General features: G+C 52.7%; 1 protein-coding gene across 1 annotated transcript in view; it reads left to right on the top strand.

Annotated features, from left to right (window-relative positions):
- Positions 1-22,173, top strand: part of mecom (MDS1 and EVI1 complex locus) — a gene marked incomplete at both ends in the record, with an annotated part of 198,272 nt that overhangs the window by 60,458 nt on the left and 115,641 nt on the right. Inside the window, one exon of the mRNA XM_084444394.1 lies at positions 1,437-1,765. Coding sequence (XP_084300520.1) covers positions 1,437-1,765 — 329 coding nt within the window. The remainder of the gene's footprint in view (positions 1-1,436; positions 1,766-22,173) is intronic.

Genomic DNA, 22,173 nt, shown 5'->3' with positions numbered 1-22,173 from the left:
ATGGGCAGCAGGGCCTCATTAACACCACAGAGATGGGCAGCAGGGCCTCATTAACACCACAGAGATGGGCAGCAGAGCATCATTAACACCACAGAGATGGGCAGCAGAGCGTCATTAACACCACAGAGATGGGCAGCAGAGCATCATTAACACCACAGAGATGGGCAGCAGCTTCTCATCTTTAGGACAGGAGTGTTGTTGTAGTTGGTTTAGAGAGATGTTGTAGTTGGGCTAGAGAGATGTTGTAGTTGGGCTAGAGAGATGTTGTAGTTGGGCTAGAGAGATGTTGTAGTTGGGCTAGAGAGATGTTGTAGTTGGGCTAGAGAGATGTTGTAGTTGGGCTAGAGAGATGTTGTAGTTGGACTAGAGAGATGTTGTAGTTGGACTAGATAGATGTTGTAGTTGGGCTATATAGATGTTGTAGTTGGGCTAGAGAGATGTTGTAGTTGGGCTAGAGAGATGTTGTAGTTGGGCTAGAGAGATGTTGTAGTTGGGCTAGAGAGATGTTGTAGTTGGGCTAGAGAGATGTTGTAGTTGGGCTAGAGAGATGTTGTAGTTGGGCTAGAGAGATGTTGTAGTTGGACTAGAGAGATGTTGTAGTTGGACTAGATAGATGTTGTAGTTGGGCTATATAGATGTTGTAGTTGGGCTAGAGAGATGTTGTAGTTGGGCTAGAGATATGTTGTAGTTGGGCTAGAGAGTTGTTGTAGTTGGGCTAGAGAGTTGTTGTAGTTAGACTAGAGATATGTTGTAGTTGGACTAGAGAGATGTTGTAGTTGGGCTAGAGAGATGTTATAATTGGGCTAGAGAGATGTTGTAGTTGGGCTATAGAGTGTTGTTGTAGTTGGGCTAGAGAAATTTTATAATTGGGCTAGAAAGATGTTGTAGTTGGGCTAGAGATATGTTGTAGTTGGGCTAGAGAGATGTTGTAGTTGGGCTAGAGAGATGTTGTAGTTGGGCTATAGAGTTGTTGTTGTAGTTGGGCTAGAGAGATGTTGTAGTTGGGCTATAGAGGTGTTGTTGTAGTTGGGCTAGAGAGATGTTGTAGTTGGGCTAGAGAGATGTTATAATTGGGCTAGAGAGATGTTGTTATAGTTGGGCTAGAGCGATGTAGTTGGGCTAGAGAGATGTAGTTGGGCTAGAGAGATCTCAAGTCTGTTGGGGTATGTTCCTGTCGGTTTTCCCTGGATGGCCAGACCAACATGACTGTATAGACCCTTTCAATTTAATTTTCGGTCACTAGATCAACGACTTGGTCCAAGTAAACTCTATAGCTGCTTCTCATTTACAACGTTAGCTAGTTAGCTACCGCGTACCGCTAACATTAGCTAACTTGGCAGTGTTCATCGCGGCAAACCAGACATTGAGGTGGATGGACGCTGTAGTATGAGCCCTGCTCTCAAGTCCTATCTCTCTCTCTCTTTCTCTCTCCTCAGGTGACAGTGACGAGTTTGCCCTCTTCCCCTCCGATGTCCTGGAAGACGTGTGTGTGTCGGACGGAGACCCCGCTCCAGTAAGGCACCTGGCCGAGGACACGCTCTCTCCGGCCCTCTCTGCCGACGGCGCCTCCCTGCTGGACACCTCCCTCTTCCACCTCGCCCACGACGAGCTGCCCGTCCCACCCGGCTTCGTGCTGCAGAAGTCGGGCGTGCCGGGCGGGGGCCTGGGCATCTGGGCCCACCGGACCGTGGAGGCGGGCGAGCGCTTTGGACCCTACGTGGGCGAACAGCGGCCGTGCCTGAGGGATCCCGCCCTGGGATGGGAGGTAGGGAACCAACGCCGTTTGAGCTGGGGAGGGAGGGGGAGTGGGAGGGAGGGGGAGTGGGAGGGAGGGAGAGAGGGAGGGAGGGAGGGAGGGACACAGAACAAGGATATTCCTTCGAGTCTCTTTCTGCCCTCATGGCGTCATGCTCCGTTGTGGCCCGGTGATGTCATTTCAGCGTCTCAGTCCAGTCGATGTGCTTTTTACTCAGATGAACATGAAGAGCCATAAATCCGGTCTTCATCCCCGTTAAAGACCCACAGCGGGCATCGGCCAATCACATATTGGTCGGTCAAGGCCCAGAATCGAAGGCTGGGTCACAGAGCCAGGTCAGAGGTCATGGCTGGGCTCGGTCTGTGTCAGCTTGGCCTCATTTCACTGAGCAGTGGGGGGGGGGGGGGTCAGCCTAATTGAGTTCTCTCAACAGATCCTCTGCTATGTAGGTCAGCAGACTTAGTCCTGGAAAACGCCACCGATAACACAAACAAGTCGCAGCACAAGACCATGTAAAAAAAAAAAAAAAGGAGATAAAAAATACTAGCAAACACTGGTACGTCATCGCGCCCTTAGCAGTACGCTGAAACCAGGTCCGCTTTGAAGCTGCTGACGGCTGGTAGAATATCAGGGTTGGTCTATATAAATAGTTTTGGGTTTGGACCGGGTTGTGGTTGTGGTCGTGGTCAGACTCGTATCATCAACCATCAGGTCTGAGTGTGGTTTTATGGTTTTGGCTCAGATTTGACTTAAATAAATGGAACTATTATGGACGTTTTTCCCCACAAGTAGTAACTTCTCGTTCCTTATCTACAGGCCTGTGAGACTGAGCACATTGATTGCTCTAATAGCAGAATGAAACCGACTCTCTCTCTGTATTTTGCTAACATTGGGTTTTAATATGATTGAAAAAGTCTCTGTCTCCCTCAGAGAGAGATTTACGGTTGGTTGAACAAGCGCTCCGGGTTTTTTTCTTTCCCAGGGAAGGAAATAAAAGGAAAAGGTTTCATGAATTTTAATCCGGCGGTAATTTATGGGAAGCTTGAATAATATGTATTTAAAAAGCGGAGGGATTCGGGGGAAAGATGGTATCCAGAGAGGCAGCACTGTGTCATTATGTTTAATTACCAGTCTGACAGCCGGCCATAACTCTTTCCATTAAGTAAATAAGTTGTAAAGAATTTATGATGAAATGCCACATTATTCAGAAGGGATATTCAGTGATGACATCCCTGCATTAAATATGGTAAACGGCATTAAGCCCCCCCCCCCCCCCCCCCCCAAGCCCCTCAGGAAAGCGTCAATATGCCAATAACCTGCCGTCCGTAGAAATGAATTGATTTGGTAAATGTGAGTCGAGATAGATCTGTTTGCTTTCATCATCAATTCTGCGAGCGTGGCGGGGTGATGTCACCGGCCGGGTGGCGGCGAAGCCGGCCCATCTGGAGGCGTGATGGAGGGCCGGGGGCCGATGACAGCCCGGGGGAAGTTTGTCACCAGGGAGGCCACCGCTCCGGCGACATCATCATAAATTTGGAGCTTTATTCATAAAGGGAATCTTGAGTTATGGACCGGGATGGTTTATGAATACAGGAATGGTGACTTATGTGAAAGATAGCTTCCGTAAATAAAAGTGAGCAGCGTTGTGGACGACTGGACGATGGGGCCTCTCACGCGTACGGACGCGTCACCGGGACGCCACGCCAGCCTGCACGGCTTCACACCCGGGGTGTGTGTGTGTGTGTGAGAGAGAGAGAGAAAAAGAGAGGTGTGTGTGAGAGAGAGAATGAGAGAGAGAGAATGAGAGAGAGAGGGAGTGAGTGTAAGTGGAGAAAAAGAACCAGCCATGTTAGACAGAGAGCTTGCCTCTCCTTCATCAGTGATACTAGTCCTGTTCATACAGTCTGATGGAAGATGTGAAGAATTGTTTAGGACCAGTTTTTAATGGATACCCATCAGTTGTCCTGGCTGTGTATAAAGCGCTAGGCCTGAACGCCCCCTGTCCATCCTCTGCTGTCCCCCTCTAAAGTGGTGAGACGTATTGAAATTCAGACTCTGTGCTGGAGCTCCTCTCAGCAGCTACAAAGAGAGACCGGCCTGGAGAGACTTCTCCTCTACTCAACGGGGCCGCGCCATTTCACCGGGCTCGCTCGCGCTCGCAGCCCCGCGGGATTATGGGTGCACGTCTGAGGAAAGTCAGGCACCTCCCACAGTAGGAGAGCTGGGAGGAGTGGGAGGGGGGGAGGAGATTAGCAGCGCTGGTGAATGGAGGTTGAGGATTAGGGTGCCTTGGCCGGGCCTGTCTCCCTGAGCCTGAGAGGTTGAGAGGCTGAGAGGCTGAGAGACTGAGGTTTAGAGGCTGAGAGGCTGAGAGACTGAGGTTTAGAGGCTGAGAGACTGAGAGGAGAGAGACTGGGAGGCTGGAATGCTGAGAGAATGAGAGGCTGAGATATTGAGGGCCTGTGAGAGAAGGGGAGAGGCTGAGAGGAGAGAGGCTGAGAGGAGAGGCTGAGAGGAGAGAGGCTGAGAGGAGAGGCTGAGAGGAGGGAGGCTGAGAGGAGAGGCTGAGAGGAGGGAGGCTGAGAGGAGAGGCTGGGATGCTGAGAGGCTGAGAGCTCTCCAGGCCCTGAGGTTGAGTGAGGGGCCGGGGGTGGAGGAGCCCCTCAGTGGGGGTTTTGTCATTCGGGCCCCCGTGTCAAGAGCCCAGACAGAACCGGGGAGTGTTTCAGGCAGGTCAGCCCATAGGGGGGGGGGGGTATACTCTGTGTGTGTGTGTGTGTGTGTATGTGTGTGTGTGCGTGGATAAGCAGCTGTCCTGAATGAATGCAGATGTCCCTCTGACTGTCCCCCTGTCCCCCTGTCCCGCTGCCCGCCCCGTCACCTCTGTCACACGGTCTCACTCCCGCCCCCCAAAAAAGAGGGCGTTAATCCTCTGGGCCCGGCGCGGGGAAGACCCGGCCCCCAGCAGGGCTTAGGGGGGCCAGGCCCTGGGGACGAACCCCTCTGTCACTCACCGCCGTCCGCGCCATGAATGGACGCACATTTGCACTCTCTAAAATACCAGTATTAGAAATTCAAAGTAAGAAAGTCTTCTTTGGGGATTGGTTTGAAAGGGGCATATAGGGCCGTATTGTCCCCGTAAGGCGACAGTTGCAGCCTTGACATAGCTGTGGAGTGTGTTTTTGAATGGAGCCGGAGACGAGCGCGCTGCTATCATGGCGTTTAATGACTAACGGTTATAGGACGCCGTGGGCCCTCGGTGGCCCTCGCCACTTAATGAATTTAAAGGGGACAATAACGGCTTGTTAATCGCCCCCGGTGGCATGTGGGTAGCAGGGGATGCGCGGGGGGGGGGCTGGGCTCGGGTGGCATGAGGGTAGAGGGACGCGCGGGGGGGGGGTTCGGGTGGCATGTGGGTAGCAGGGGATGCGCGGGGGGGGGGGGGGGGGGGGGGGGCTCATGTTGGTATAGGGTAGAGGGACGCGGGGGGGGGGGGGTTCGGGTGGCATGTGGTTAGCAGGGGACGCAGGGGGGGGGTTCGGGTCTCGCACGTGAAACACCGTGGCGTCAGTTGGATTGACAGACAGACAGACAGACAGACAGACAGGCAGAGAGACAGACAGACAGACAGACACAGACAGAGAGACAAGCAGACAGACAGACAGACACAGACAGACAGACAGACAGACAGACAGACAGACAGGTCCCTCGGTACCCCGAGCAAAGCGCCACTACTGTGGAGAGGAGATATCATTTATAACCGGCTAAGTTGCCTCCTTATCACACACATGTCTGGGTAGTAATGAGAGGTAAGCTGGCGTGTGAGCCGCCTGTGTGTGTGTGTGTGTTTGTGTGTGTGTGTGTGTGTTCTAGTGGTGAGGCAGGGCAGAGGGTGTGTGTAGGCTCTGCTGCTCTGAGTGAGAGGGACGTGTCTCATTGTTCTAGTGGAGGCTGCAGCTCGCTGCCCCCCCCACCCCCCCCCCCCCACCCCCCCACCCCGGACCCCTGCTTTGTGTTGGGGAAATAGAGCTGTGGCCAGCCACCCTAATCAGCTTACAGGGCTAGCGCAGCTCCGCCAGCGGCTCAGGGCCTCCTCACGCGGGCCCCGGCCCCGGCCAGCCACTACCCCGGCCCCCAGCCCTGGGCTCCGTCAGCAGTAGTAGCAACACCAGGCCCCGTCTGTCTGCCTGCCTGCCTGCCTGTCTGTCTGTCTGTCTGTCTGCCTGTCTGTCTGTCTGCCTGCCTGCCTGTCTGTCTGTCTGTCTGTCTGTCTGCCTGTCTGTCTGTCTGTCTGCCTGCCTGTCTGTCTGTCTGTCTGTCTGTCTGCCTGTCTGTCTGTCTGTCTGCCTGTCTGTCTGTCTGTCTGTCTGTCTGCCTATCTATCTATCTATCTATCTATCTATCTATCTATCTATCTATACATCTCTGTAGACTATGGATCTTGCACCACTGAACTCAAAAATGTATATTCATCTTTGTAATGATGGTGTTTGTGCCCCACAACCCTGCCATAATATCCCTCTCTATGCACTTGTCATTGGACTGTTCCTGCTGACAGTCTGATCACTTCCTGTATTGACATTTTCTCTTCTGTTTCTCCTCACATATCCCACAATGCACCAGCATCACAGTCATCCAATGGGCACTTTCCACCACAATTCCCTGTTTACTGACGTCTTTGCCATCTAAATGCATATGTCACTTTAGCCACTGTTGTATTACTTTAGCCACTATTGAAACATTAGCCAGTTGAGCAGTGTTTGTGACTGAAGTGTCCTCAATAATGAGCTCTCTTTCAAAGTCACTTAGGTATTTTCCTCTTACCATCTCGATCCAAAATCAAGGTGAACTGGGTCATTCCATGTGTTTCCACAGAGCATGATAGAATGTTAATGTTTCATTGTATCATGCAGTAAACTTCTATGGAAGCATCTGCATTCGATATGTTTCTCCACTCATTTAATTCAGCTTTTTCCATCTTGTCAACCGTCTGTATATATACTATATACACAGAGAGAGAGAGAGGGAGAGAGAGAGAGAGAGAGAGACTAGTTTCCACTTCGTGGGTTCAATGGCGTATGCATTCCTACACTTGTCTTCACCCCCCTCACCCTAGCCCCCCCCCCCCCCCTCTCTCTGTCTGAGGACTCCCAGCAGGGAGGGGAAGCTAGGTTAACTAATTGAACAAAGTCAGAGTGGATTGCAGGAGGACAAAGGCGGGCATTAGTGGGGCTCCGGAGGAAGGTGTACCCCCCCAGCAGGTCCTGAGGAGGGGTGGGGGGTGGGGGGTGGGGGGGCAGAGGTCTCAGCCCCTTCATAGACCTCCAGAGAATAGAGATATGTGTTTGGGTGGTGTGGTGGGGGGGCTACCTGGTAAAAAGGCTCTGCAGGGGGGGAGGATGTGCGGGGAGGAGGGGTGAGGGGTGCCCCTCCCATTAAAGCTGACCCTCTGGACGACCCGTTCAGCCAAGATAAACATGGGGCCGGCGGAGGCAGAAGACGACCCGTCCAACGCTCCTAACACCCACGCCATGCGTCTAGACAGACGACCCGTCCAACGCTCCTAACACCACGCCATGCGTATAGACAGACGACCCGTCCAACGCTCCTAACACCACGCCATGCGTCTAGACAGACGACCCGTCCAACGCTCCTAACACCACGCCATGCGTCTAGACAGACGACCCGTCCAACGCTCCTAACACCACGCCATGCGTCTAGACAGACGACCCGTCCAACGCTCCTAACACCACGCCATGCATCTAGACAGACGACCCGTCCAACGCTCCTAACACCACGCCATGCGTCTAGACAGACGACCCGTTCAACGCTCCTAACACCACGCCATGCGTCTAGACAGACGACCCGTTCAACGCTCCTAACACCACGCCATGCGTCTAGACAGACGACCACAGATGTGCTCAGCTGGCCGGTGGTAGAAGACAGGTGCATGAGCTCGCAGAAGGGATGTGAGCAGGACTGCTTTCTTAGAACGGGACTACTTTCTTAGAGGCACTCTGCCGGCTACCTCCACATTGTGGCATATCTCTGTCTGAAGAGAGTTTAGAGTTTAGAGAGACCCCATCTGTACAGAATCGCTCAAGGTCAAATCAATTCAACCACAAACTAACTCACACTCACCCAGAAACTAACTCACCCAGAAACTAACTCACCCAGAAACTAACTCACCCAGAAACTAACTCACACTCACCCAGAAACTAACTCACCCAGAAACTAACTCACACTCACCCAGAAACTAACTCACCCAGAAACTAACTCACCCAGAAACTAACTCACCCAGAAACTAACTCACCCAGAAACTAACTCACACTCACCCAGAAACTAACTCACCCAGAAACTAACATACACTCACCCAGAAACTAACTCACCCAGAAACTAACATACACTCACCCAGAAACTAACACACACTCACCCAGGACTAACACACTCACCCAGAAACTAACTCACACTCACCCAGAAACTAACTCACACTCACCCAGAAACTAACTCACACTCACCCAGAAACTAACTCACACTCACCCAGAAACTAACTCACACTCACGCAGAAACTAACACACACTCACGCAGAAACTAACACACACTCACACAGAAACTAACTCACACTCACCCAGAAACTAACTCACCCAGAGACTAACTCACCCAGAGACTAACTCACACTCACCCAGAGACTAACTCACACTCATCCTAATCCACGCTCTCCACACCTCATCTCATCTCACACAGACGGACACACTCACGCTCCCCGAGAAACCGACACCCGGTTGGGGTTCACACCCCTCCTGGCTCTGTTACGGACGGGGGTGAAAACGAGAGGTGGCACCCTAAAACGGCGTTCCAGGAAGTGAGGATGATGAATTCCTGGTGCTGGAGCAGCGTCCCGGCCAGATCACAGATACCTTATCTGGGGGGCTCCTCTTAAACACACAGCTTATTGTTTCCAAATGTCCTCCCGCTAGGAGGGAGAGGGCCTACTGGGGCTCTGGGCGCAGCACGCTGCGTTTTGATTGGTCCGCTCCGGAGAGGGGAGTAGGAACTCCGCGCTGCTCTTCCTGTCGGAGTCGCGCTGCTGCTTAACTGCCGGTCAGATCACGTTACCCCGGCAGTAAATCTGAGCACCGCTTAACGTTAAATAATCGGGAGCTAACGCCGTACAAAACCACTCTCCGGCTGTGGTCGGGATGGTGCAGGCTGCAAAGTTATCATGTCCTTTTAGTTGAGATGTATTGGTAATGTATATGGTGTGTGTGTATGAGTGTGTGTGTGTGTGTGTGTGTGTGTGTGTGTGTGTGTGTGTGTGTGTGTGTGTGTGTGTGTGTGTGTGTGCGCGTGCGTCAGTGTGTTTGGGGTTGTGTGGGGACTGTCTCTCTCTCTCCATCCCTCCCTCCCTCTCTCTCTCCCTGCTCCAGTTCAAAGGCTGGCGTGGTGCTGGGGTCTGGTTGGAGAGCTCATTACCAGGTTAAGGGCTGAGATGCATGCAGGCGTATCCAGAGCCTGACCCAGACCACCGCCACCACCACCACCAGGCCGTCCCCCCCTCCCCCTCCACCCTGCTGCTCCCATTAGGGGCGGAGCGGATCCCAGACCGGGCCTGCCAGCCCCAGAGATAAAGCAGAGTCCGGCCCGCCGTAATGAGGTCTTAACCCAGACGCTGCGCTATTATGTCATAATGCTTTAATTTGATTCATATGAGAGCCGTCGCACGTCCACATGATTGAAAAGTCAATATTTGCGAGCCGGGCTGCGACTGTGATGTGGCGCGCAGTCACTGACCTTGGGCACAGAGAGAGAGAGAGAGAGAGAGAGAGAGAGAGAGAGAGAGGGAGAGACAGAGAGAGAGAGACTGAAAGAGGGAGAGACAAAGTCAGAGAGAAAGAGAGAGAGACTAAGAGAGATAGAGAGATACATAGACAGAGAGAGAGAGACAGAGACACAGAGAGAGACAATGAGAGTGAGACAGAGAGAGAGAGGGACAGCGAGAGTGAGACAGAGAGAGGGAGAGAGACAGAGAGACATAGACAGAGAGATAGACAGAGAGAGACAGCGAGAGAGAGGGAGAGAGACAGAGAGAGAGGGAGAGAGAGGGAGAGAGACAGAGAGAGATAGACAGAGAGAGACTGTACACCGCCATGACGGGATACACTTCAGGCTGGACCCGTAAACACCTCTACTCCACATGCTGCCTCAGCTCAGAAGCACCGCAGAGGGAACTGCTGTCCAAGAACTGGACATTTCTTTAAGAGATACCGTATGAAACCAGTCCCCGGTTGAGAGATACTGTATGAAACCAGTCCCCGGTTGAGAGATACCGTATGAAACCAGTCCCCGGTTGAGAGATACCGTATGAAACCAGTCCCCGGTTGAGAGATACCATATGAAACCAGTCCCCGGTTGAATAGTCGTCCTCCTCACAGAGAACATATGCTGCGAATCAGGTTTCATCTCTGCAAAGCGTTATTTTGCTGTTTACTTTCAGATCAACTCCAAGAATGTTATTTTAACTTTGCTACAATGTTTTTTTTTGTTTTTTTTTGCAGGGTATCCTGCATTGTTCATTGTTCTAAGGTATAAATTGAGCAATAAAAATCGAGCACTTATTGGATTAGACTTGTTCATGTGTTTCGCATTAGATTTCTCTAAACTGGTGTGTGAGGTAAGTGACTGAGGCCAGACATGGCAGTCACCCCGAAACCCACAGATAAATGCAGCTCACTCATCCGCAGACAGAGGGGAACAGATAGAGTCTCCTCACGGCTGGAAAGAAGAATGGGGGGGGGGGTGGGGGGGTGGAGAGAATGAGAGAAGAGGAGGGAAAGCAAGAATGATAGATGAGAGGGAAGAGTAAGAAAGAAAACGGGTGGGTAAAAGAGATGAAGGAGAGAAAGGAGTGAGAGAAAGAGAGAGTGTCAGGGTGAATTAGAGAGGGGGAGCGCAGGAGCGGACTGGATGTTCCCCGTCTCTGTAGGAGGCGGGCCCCGCTACGTGCGCGGGGAGACAGATTTTCCGGAGGAGCGTTCCCAAGTGTCCATCCGGAGTCAGTAATGGGATTTTCCAGGGCTACAGCAGGTAGTCGGAGTGGGACTTTGTTGGCGGGCGCTCCCAGATAAGGGTTAATGGAGCCCCGATAGCTCGCCCTCCGCACACGCTGGGAGGCTCGCTCGCCCCCTCCCCTCGCTGGGAGGCTCGCTCGCCCCCTCCCCTCGGCCCGCCATGTCAGCACCAATCCCTCACAAGGGATTTCTCCCGGCAAAACTCAGCAGCCATTTCTGACATCTCCAACAAACTAATTGTTGTCTCCAGTCCTGGCGAGCCTGTGAAGTCCTAACGAGTTAGCATCTTCCACAGAGATGTGAAAGTCTCGCAACATCCATTTATTCAGCCCACTACGCTTTGTCATCAGCCAAAACAAAGCAGACAGACAGATAGGCAGGCAGGCAAACAGACAGACAGACAGACAGACAGGAAGACAAACAGACAGACAGACAGGCAAACAGACAGACAGACAGGCAAACAGACAGACAGGCAGACAGACAGACAGACAGACAGGTAGACAGGTAGACAGACAGGCAGACAGACAGACAGACAGACAGGCAGACAGGCAGACAGACAGGAGGAGCAGAGTAGAGTAGACTAGAGTGGTGCAGGGCGTCCATCTTCCCTCTTGTGTTTCTCCAGGCCGGTTCGCTGCTGCTTCCCTGACCTCAAAGACACGTTATGACAGGCATTGTAATCTGTTTAGAACGCCAGGGACCCTCCCTCTCCCTCTCTCCGGGTCGCGCTCTTCTCTGGCCGTGAGTGATGGCGGGACGGAGTCCAACTGCCACCCAGGACACGGAGCCATAAATCATCCTGCTGGCACGGCCCCGATGGAGTGGTCTCACTTCCTGAACGGCTACCAGTTCCTGCAGGGGACAAAAAGGGCTTTGTGGGCTCTGGGCAGCCAGATCCTCTCCCTCTGAGGACTCTGAGGTTTATGAGTGATGCTGAGAGGGTCTGCAAGAGAGCAGGCCAAACCAGAGAGAGAGAGGGAGAGAGAAGTTGGAAAGAGAGGGACTGAAGGAGAGCACTAGAGCTATGAGAGGGAAAAGATGAGGTGTTTTGTTAGCATAGCAATGGCTACATTAGTCTAGTGCTAAATTGTAGCTAGCTATGTTAGGCTAGGGCTAGGTTGTAGCTAGCTATGTTAGGTTAGCGCTAGACTGTAGCTAGCTACGTTAGGCTGGTGTTAGATTTGCTACTATGTTAGTCTAGCGCTAGACTGTAGCTAGCTACGTTAGGGTAGTGCTAGATTATAGCTTACTATGTTAGGCTAGTGTTAGATTGTAACTAGCTATGTTAGGCTAGTGCTAGATTGTAGTTAACTATTGTAATCGCAGAGCTTGTTCATGTCACCTGTTGACACAGCTTGTCTCGTCACTGCGGGGGTGGTGGGGGGGGGGGTAGTAGAATAATCTGTCCCAGGGTTGTTTGTGTGTTTGTAGCTCCCTATTAAAACCATCTACCCTTTGTTGCTGGTGACGTGTGTACAGTGGTTTGCAATATGGTTATTGAGCTGAAGCTCGTCGCCCCTCAGTCTCCCTCAGTCTCTCCCTCAGTCTCTCTCAGTCTCTCCCTCAGTCTCCCTCAGTCTCTCCCTCAGTCTCCCGCAGTCTCTCCCTCAGTCTCCCCCAGTCTCTCTCAGTCTCTCCCTCAGTCTCCCTCAGTCTCTCCCTCAGTCTCCCGCAGTCTCTCCCTCAGTCTCCCGCAGTCTCTCCCTCAGTCTCCCTCAGTCTCCCTCAGTCTCTCCCTCAGTCTCCCTCAGTCTCCCTCAGTCTCTCCCTCAGTCTCTCCCTCAGTCTCCCTCAGTCTCTCCCCCAGTCTCCCCCAGTCTCCCTCAGTCTCCCTCAGTCTCTCCCTCAGTCTCCCTCAGTCTCTCCCTCAGTCTCTCCCTCAGTCTCCCTCAGTCTCTCCCTCAGTCTCTCCCTCAGTCTCTCCCTCAGTCTCCCTCAGTCTTCCTCAGTCTCAGTCTCTCCCTCAGTCTCCCTCAGTCTCCTCAGTCTCTCCCTCAGTCTTCCTCAGTCTCCCTCAGTCTCTCCCTCAGTCTCTCCCTCAGTCTCCCTCAGTCTCTCCCTCAGTCTCCCTCAGTCTTCCTCAGTCTCAGTCTCTCCCTCAGTCTCCCTCAGTCTCCCTCAGTCTCAGTCTCTCCCTCAGTCTCCCTCAGTCTCAGTCTCTCCCTCAGTCTCCTCAGTCTCTCCCTCAGTCTCCTCAGTCTCTCCCTCAGTCTCCCCCAGTCTCCTCAGTCTCTCCCTCAGTCTCCCTCAGTCTCTCCCTCAGTCTCCTCAGTCTCTCCCTCAGTCTCCCCCAGTCTCCTCAGTCTCTCCCTCAGTCTCCCTCAGTCTCCCCCAGTCTCCTCAGTCTCCCTCAGTCTCTCCCTCAGTCTCCCTCAGTCTCCCTCAGTCTCCTCAGTCTCCTCAGTCTCTCCCTCAGTCTCCCTCAGTCTCTCCCTCAGTCTCTCCCTCAGTCTCCTCAGTCTCTCCCTCAGTCTCCCTCAGTCTCCCTCAGTCTCTCCCTCAGTCTCCTCAGTCTCCCTCAGTCTCCCCCAGTCTCCCTCAGTCTCCCTCAGTCTCCCCCAGTCTCCTCAGTCTCTCCCTCAGTCTCCTCAGTCTCTCCCTCAGTCTCCCTCAGTCTCCCTCAGTCTCCCTCAGTCTCCCTCAGTCTCTCCCTCAGTCTCCCTCAGTCTCCCTCAGTCTCAGTCTCAGTCTCTCCCTCAGTCTCCCTCAGTCTCTCCCCCAGTCTCCCCCAGTCTCCCTCAGTCTCCCTCAGTCTCCCTCAGTCTCCCTCAGTCTCAGTCTCTCCCTCAGTCTCCCTCAGTCTCAGTCTCTCCCTCAGTCTCTCCCTCAGTCTCCCTCAGTCTCAGTCTCTCCCTCAGTCTCTCCCTCAGTCTCCCTCAGTCTCAGTCTCTCCCTCAGTCTCTTGAGTCTCCCTCAGTCTCAGTCTCTCCCTCAGTCTCTTGAGTCTCCCTCAGTCTCCCTCAGTCTCTCCCTCAGTCTCCCTCAGTCTCAGTCTCTCCCTCAGTCTCTCCCTCAGTCTCCCTCAGTCTCAGTCTCTCCCTCAGTCTCCCTCAGTCTCCCCCAGTCTCCCTCAGTCTCTCCCTCAGTCTCTCCCTCAGTCTCTCCCTCAGTCTCCCTCAGTCTCCCCCAGTCTCCCTCAGTCTCTCCCTCAGTCTCTCCCTCAGTCTCTCCCTCAGTCTCCCTCAGTCTCTCCCTCAGTCTCCCTCAGTCTCAGTCTCTCCCTCAGTCTCTCCCTCAGTCTCTTGAGTCTCCCTCAGTCTCAGTCTCTCCCTCAGTCTCTTGAGTCTCCCTCAGTCTCCCTCAGTCTCTCCCTCAGTCTCAGTCTCAGTCTCTCCCTCAGTCTCCCTCAGTCTCTCCCTCAGTCTCCCTCAGTCTCCCTCAGTCTCAGTCTCTCCCTCAGTCTCCCTCAGTCTCTCCCTCAGTCTCCCTCAGTCTCCCTCAGTCTCAGTCTCTCCCTCAGTCTCCCTCAGTCTCTCCCTCAGTCTCCCTCAGTCTCCCTCAGTCTCTCCCTCAGTCTCCCTCAGTCTCCCTCAGTCTCAGTCTCTCCCTCAGTCTCCCTCAGTCTCCCTCAGTCTCCCTCAGTCTCCCTCAGTCTCTCCCTCAGTCTCCCTCAGTCTCCCTCAGTCTCAGTCTCTCCCTCAGTCTCCCTCAGTCTCCCTCAGTCTCAGTCTCTCCCTCAGTCTCTTGAGTCTCCCTCAGTCTCCCTCAGTCTCCCTCAGTCTCCCTCAGTCTCCCTCAGTCTCCCTCAGTCTCCCTCAGTCTCCCTCAGTCTCCCTCAGTCTCCCTCAGTCTCAGTCTCTCCCTCAGTCTCTTGAGTCTCCCTCAGTCTCCCTCCTCCTGGAGTTTCTGGAAGGCTCCACCTCACTGTCAGCCTGTGAGAGACGTCTGTTTTCCTCCGGACGCGGATCAGGGCCCCGGGATCGGCCCCTGGGGGGGACCAGGATGTGAAGCCCCCCTCTCTTGACACCCCCTGTAAATCTGGGGTGTCCCATCTCCGCGGCAACCCTGCGACGAGAACGGCAATGAGGCGTGAGGATGAACATTCCATCGCCCGTTCTCGCTCGAACCCCGGTGGTTTTCTCAAAATACACTTTTCCACCCCCCCCAACCCCCCTTCCCCCCCCTTTCGTTCTTTGACTGGTGAGCTGTTTCCACTCGTGTGAGATGGCTCTCGTACCCCGGCTTCGGAGCGGACCAGTTTTCACAGGAAGGCTGCTTACTTAAGTGTACGGCCCTGTGTTTGTCTTAAATGATGAATACGAGAAAGCAGTCCTCTGTGTTATTTCTTTGTCTCTGAGAGAGCGCTCCAAAATATCTCCTGTGTTGATACGGTTATTCCCATAATCCACAGCCAGAGACACAGACCCCCCCCCCCCCCTCCAGAGTTGGTCTGCAGTGATGTCTGCTAATAGAATGAGTCCTAAACTGCTCAGCCATTAATCTGCCATCAGGGAGTCGTGTCTTTAGAAGGCCGAGCGGCCGCATGGGAAAGTGTGCACTTTTCAGGGCTCTTGGAGCAGGTTGCTCAAAGTACTGTGTGTCCTGAATCTAGGTTGTCTCCCAGGGTCCCTCACAGAACACACCTCAGGCCTGCTCCTTTCTCTCCCCCTCAGAGGTGTGTGTGTGTGTGTGTCTGTGTGTGTGTGTGTGTGTGTGTGTGTGTGTGTGTGTGTGTGTGTGTGTGTGTGTGTGTGTGTGTGTGTGTGTGTGTGTGTGTGTGTGTGTGTGTGTGTGTGTGTGTGTGTGTGTGTGTATAGGAGAGGCCTGGTGAGACCTGCTCCCCCCTGCAGCAGAGACCGGGCAGGCTCAAGTCCAGCAGGATAAGTCCGGCAGGTTAAGTCCGGCAGGTTAAGTCCGGCAGGTTGAGGCCCGTGGATCTCTCCGCTCCACACAGCTCGCTCGCCACGTTAGCCAGATTTTTCACCCAGATGGAAATGCTGCCTGTCACCTCCCCGCCACCCCCGACCGCTCCCCCCGTCCAATCCGTCACCCCGCGCCGGCGGCCGCACAAATAGGGCTGCCACTCTCACTGTCATCAGAGTAACGGATGTCCCCTCGTTACCATGGGGCGGGCACTGGGTACCCAAGTCCCCCCCTCCCGAGTGATGAGCCTCTAGTCCTCTCAGGGAGTTGTGTATGTGTGTGTGTGTGTGTGTGTGTGTGAGGGGGGGGGGGGTCACTGAGGGTTAACACCCCCACCATCTCTGGTCCGGGGACTCAAAAGCAACCATAAGGAGAAAATAAATCGTGTCCACCGCCTGGACCGGTAACCTAACGGCCATCATAAATAAGCCAAGCCTATTTGAAGGGGAAGATGGCGCATTAGAAGCTATTTACACTGCCGGAGCCGCGCTATCGATCAGGCCTCGGGACGGCCCACAGATAAGAGCCGGGTGATGTCATGGTTATTTACGGCGGCGCCTGACGGTAAGGCTACAAAGGGATTTTCTGGGCGACAGCTCCATTCGTTTTTTGGGGGATGTGATGCATTCTGTCATCGGCGGGGGCCGATCAGGGGGAGGGGCCACGGTGGCCTGCCCCCTGCGTGAACGCTGCAGCCTCCATCGCCACTGATGCAGAGCACGGCGAGACGGAGGTAGCGGCGGCACCGAGACACATGCTGTCAGCGTGATTAGGCCCGTAAAGGGGGGGGGGGGGGGGCAGAGGACACCTGGGAGAGGGGAAAGACATCTCTGTCCCCCCGCGTCTCACGAGAGATGGGCCGCGCCAGAGCAGAGCACTCGATGGGGAGGTTAGAGCAGAGTAGGAACACACAGACAACAGCTTCTGAGTCCCGGCTAGCCCACACCACGTCGTTATGCACACACACACACACACACACACACACACACACACACACACACACAGATATACAGTAGACACTTTCCTTGCTCAGCTGTTAGCTGTAAAAGTGAACAGGTGAGAGAGAGAGAGAGAGAGAGAGAGAAGGAGAGAGAGAAAGATAGAGAGACAGATAGAGAGACAGACAGAGACAGACAGAGAGATACAGAAAGAGAGTGATAAAGAGAGAGAGATAGAGAGAGAGACAGAAAGAGAGAGAAACTGAGACAGAGAGAGACACAGTGAGAGACAGAGCGAGAGAGAGAAAGAGAGAGACACAGTGTGAGAGAGAGACAGACAGAGACAAAAAGAGAGAGAGAGACACACAGACAGAGAAAGACACACACACATGTGCGCGCACACACACACACACACACACACACACACACACACACACACACACACACACACAGACTGGAGAGTGCGTGTCCAGAGCCAGATCCTGAGAGGTGCAGGAGTAGAGAGCAGAAGTTGGCAGGGCTCCACTGTTTCCTGTGTTCTCTGTCACCGGCCCCTCAGAGCAGGGACATTATTGTGGATATTAGTGCAGAATTTCTGGCGCCGGTCCAGACCGGCCTCTCAACGAGTGGCGGGTTAACAGCAGGGTTCGAACCCCCCCCCTAAAGACTCCACATCCCCCCTCCCCCACCCCCTCCTCCCCTCTCTGCCCCTCCCCAATACACTCAAGACTAGAAAGGAACAACAAGGAGATGAGTGGAGCCCAAGTCCTGGCTGTTCCCGATAACGGACTCCGCTTTTAACAAGCAAACACATGTGGCCCTTTGATGTCTCCTTATCTCAGCAACTTTAAACACTCAGAGAGGTTTCCAGCGAGATCAAATTCCACAATTAATCTGCAGTTTTAATATATATATATATATTTTTTTTTTTTTAACTTTGTTACAAACACGCGCTCACAGCGTGTCTGTGTTGCTTCCGGGGAGTGGAGGCTTTCGGAGCTGATAATGACAAAGTAGCAGAAAGCTGGGAAACAATGTTCAGGCTCTACATGGGAGTTGTTGTTTGGCTCCTAAACACCAGGAGCCACATGTTTATTCTCACAGTAGGGAGGAGGAGGCTGGGTGCGGGGTGTGTAGCGTAGCGTGGGGTCTGTAGTGTGGGTGCGGGGTGTGTAGCGTGGGTGCGGGGTGTGTAGCGTAGCGCGGGGTGTGTAGCGTGGGTGCGGGGTGTGTGGCGTGGGTGCGGGGTGTGTAGCGTGGGTGCGGGGTGTGTAGCGTGGGTGCGGGGTGTGTAGCGTAGCGCGGGGTGTGTAGCGTAGCGTGGGGTCTGTAGTGTGGGTGCGGGGTGTGTAGCGTGGGTGTGGGGTGTGTAGCGTAGCGCGGGGTGTGTAGCGTGGGTGCGGGGTGTGTAGCGTGGGTGCGGGGTGTGTAGCGTGGGTGCGGGGTGTGTAGCGTAGCGCGGGGTGTGTAGCGTAGCGCGGGGTGTGTAGCGTAGCACGGGGTGTGTAGCGTGGGCGCGGGGTGTGTAGCGTGGGCGCGGGGCGTGTAGCGTGGGCGCGGGGTGTGTACTGTAGCGCGGGGTGTGTAGCGTAGCGCGGGGTGTGTAGCGTAGCACGGGGTGTGTAGCGTGGGCGCGGGGTGTGTAGCGTGGGCGCGGGGTGTGTAGCGTGGGCGCGGGGTGTGTAGCGTGGGCGCGGGGTGTGTACTGTAGCGCGGGGTGTGTAGCGTAGCGCGGGGTGTGTAACGTGGGTGCGGGGTGTGTAGCGTGGGTGCGGGGTGTGTAGCGTATCGTGGGGTGTGTAACGTGGGTGCGGGGTGTGTAGCGTGGGTGCGGGGTGTGTAGCGTAGCGTGGGGTGTGTAGTGTGGGTGCGGGGTGTGTAGCGTAGCGCGGGGTGTGTAGCGTGGGTGCGGGGTGTGTAGCATAGCGCAGGTTGTGTAGCGTAGGATGTGTAGGGTGGGCGCAGTGTGTGTAGCGCGGGGTGTCTAGCGTAGGGTGTGTAGCGTAGCGCGGGGTGTGTAGCGCGGGGTGTGTAGCGTAGGGTGTGTAGCGCAGGGTGTGTAGCGTAGGGTGTGTAGCGCAGGGTGTGTAGCGTAGCGCGGGGTGTGTAGCGTAGGGTGTGTAGCGCAGGGTGTGTAGCGTAGCGCGGGGTGTGTAGCGTAGGGTGTGTAGCGTAGCGCGTGCTTTAAGAAAGCTTAGAGGTACAGTGGGAGGTAAAGCAGCCTGCCGGGAGTGTGAGTAGTATAACGAGTTAGCTGAGACTGTGGGCCTGGGCTTGCTTCAGAAAACTGGAGATTGCAGATTGGAGATTGGAGCAGAGACTATTGATTAAAGGGGGAGACCGCACCCATCGTCAGGTCCAGGTCCAGTGCTCCCCCATAACCCACCTCACCACTGCAGGCCGAACCAACACTCTTTCCTCCACAATTACCAACCTGGGTGTCAAGTTTGATCCCTCCCTGGCTTTCAACACCCACATCAAACATCTCTGTAAGACATCATTCTACAACCTTTAGAACAGTGCTGCCAGGAACCTGATGAGAATGCGTAAATATACCCATATCACCCCTATCCTGGCATCTGTCTCCCTGTCTCCTACAGGATTGGATTCAAAACCCTTCTCCTAACTTCCAAATGCACCCATGGTAATGCACCTCCCTACATTAAAGTCCTCACTCCACTAAACCCCTCCTGCAATCTTCTGGATCTGGAAACAGCCTGCTTCTTCAAACCCCAGGACTAAGCTCTGCTCTATGGGAGACCCTGCTTCTTCATACCCCAGGACTAAGCTCTGCTCTATGGGAGACCCTGCTTCTTCATACCCCAGGACTAAGCTCTGCTCTATGGGAGACCCTGCTTCTTCATACCCCAGGACTAAGCTCTGCTCTATGGGAGACCCTGCTTCTTCATACCCCAGGACTAAGCTCTGCTCTATGGGAGACCCTGCTTCTTCATACCCCAGGACTAAGCTCTGCTCTATGGGAGATTGGGCCTTTTGCTCAGCTGCCCCCCACCGGTGGAATGCCCTCCCTGACCATCTGAGACCGGGGAAACACCAGCTTGTTTCCCCCAAACGTTCAGTTGTCGTTTGCACCTCGCAGTCACATAAACACTTCCTGTGAAGAACCCTGCGAGGGTGTTTTCCTTCTCATTTTCCTGGAGTCCGCCCTCGTGTGAGCGGGCGAAGGAGATCTTGTTTTGATAACGATGATGCACGTTCGGCTATGTACCGTAAAATTATAACACCACATTATTTTAACGTGATTGCTTGTTCGAAATACTCTTGTCCAACCAAGATTTTCTTAGTTGAGCAAAGCTTGTTAGACAAAAAATAGGCTATAGGCTATATAACATTCATTCCTATTGATATGATTTATGTTATGTTAAGGCTGATGACGGATTTGCTTCCATACATAGCCGCCAGAGCGTGTTTTGAACAGGGGGCTGAAGAAAAGAGTCTGCAGTCCAGCTCAATCTCTAAAATGCAAGGTTGCACAGCACTGTAAAATGTAGGCCTACCGTTATTTCATTTTGTTACGTTATTCTATTCGATTTGATTATGTTCAGATATCTGTTCTATGTTATTCTTTTATGCATTATAATAGTCAAAAAGTAATCTCCAAAGACACAGTAGCAGCATTATATAATTTAGATGAAATGCAATCTCCAAACATACACTAGAAGACTTTTAAAAGATTTTTAAAAGTCTGACACCCTCTCACCTCTAAAGACGTGGAGTTTTTAGTCACAGACTTAACAATTTTGCAAAGACTGGGATCATGCAGGTTATTTGCATTAAGACTAAAAACCTCCTATAATATTAAAAATGTTTGATTTTACTGGAACTTCTAGAAGAGAAAAAGACTGATTTAAGACTTGGATTTCCACCTCAAACGGGGAGTGCGCTCCGACTAGCAAAACTCAAGATTTTATTCAGACATTGGAAAGGGCATTTATTTAAATAATTTGTATGGATGGACAAAATGAGAGGTTATTATGGAATATGATCCAGGGTAGACCAACTTGAGGTCGAGTGAAAGCGAGTTGAGTGGACACCTGGGGCCTCATTTATCAAAGAGCGTGTAAATTCAGGTGTAAAAGAGGGCGTACGACGAAAACGCGGAAAATGCACAATGTAGCGTACGACGAGAATATTTACACGCTTTTCGGATCTATCAAAAATGTCGTATGCCCTTTTCTGCACGGTAAATCCGAGACGGGCGGGGAAGAGAGCGTACGCGCACGCGCCCCGTGTTCCGCCCCCTCCACGCCCAAATTCAACCATATATGGTCAAAACTATGACAGCGAACAACGGGGATTCCCCGGAAGGAACCGACATAATATAGCGTGGAGCATTATGGTGCATTCGTTTGTGGTCGGAGGTGGCAAGTCGCAAGTGGCAAAATACCTACCTCCGACCTGTGTGCATTCGAGCTATATACCATTATATCACAGTTACCTAGTTATATCTATATACCATTATATCACAGTTATCTAGTTATATCTATATACCATTATATCACAGTTATCTAGTTATATCTATATACCATTATATCACAGTTACCTAGTTATATCTATATACCATTATATCACAGTTACCTAGTTATATCTATATACCATTATATCACAGTTATCTAGTTATATCTAGTGCATTCGAGCAACTGGGGGCTGAGAAACATATCCGAATTTGCGACGAGGAAGTGCGAGTTCATGCAGTGTTTTATTTAATCATTCCTAGTAGCAAGTCGCAATTTGCACCTCCCAGTTATAAACGAACGCACCATTAGGACAGACGAGACGTTTATGGAAAAACGCGGAAAGAAGAGAAACTTTTCGGAGACGGAGGTGCATGTGCTTGTTGGTGAGGTCCACGCGAGGAAAGAAAATCATCTTCGGAAGGTAAGCTATTTGTACGAGCCTACATTTGAAAGTGTTGGAAAGCAAACATTCCACACATTCTGTGGTAGGCTATGATTGATTCAGGACCAAAAACAGGGAACGATAACACAGATGACCACTTCATAATGTTAGACCACATTATTAAGACTCTCATCTAAATCACCCGGTAAATCACACTTAAGCATTTATTTGGCTGCCAACAGAAAATCATATCAATTGAATATTGCTACACAATAAAATGTTTAATGCATAATCAAGTTAACAGACAAACTCAAAGAAAATGACTGAAATTGTTTCTCCAGACTCTGACGTGGGGTGGGACTCAGAGGAGGGGGAGTCTGCAGTGGTCCTGGACCTGACGGTCGTGCCCCCGCGAGTTGCAGCCTCCACCTCCAGCGCCACGACAGCTTTGAATATATATCTTGGCAAACATAACACGGGATGATGTACAAGGAGGGGACAGATACCTAGTGAAAGTACTATTGGTTGCTAGTAAAAAGACAATAACGAGGGCTTGGTATTAGGTGGAACCCCCAACCAAGGTGCAGTGGCTGGGTGTTGTGGAGGAGATGTATGTTAGGGAGAAGTTCACGCATGCATTGAGGATGCATGAAGGAAAGTTTGAAGGGAGATGGGAAAAATGGATGGA

The sequence above is a fragment of the Borostomias antarcticus genome, assembly GCF_949987555.1.
Source record: "Borostomias antarcticus genome assembly, chromosome: 1".
Taxonomy (NCBI): domain Eukaryota; kingdom Metazoa; phylum Chordata; class Actinopteri; order Stomiiformes; family Stomiidae; genus Borostomias; species Borostomias antarcticus.
Note: the sequence above shows the minus strand (reverse complement) of the source record. Positions and strands in the feature narration are given on the sequence as shown.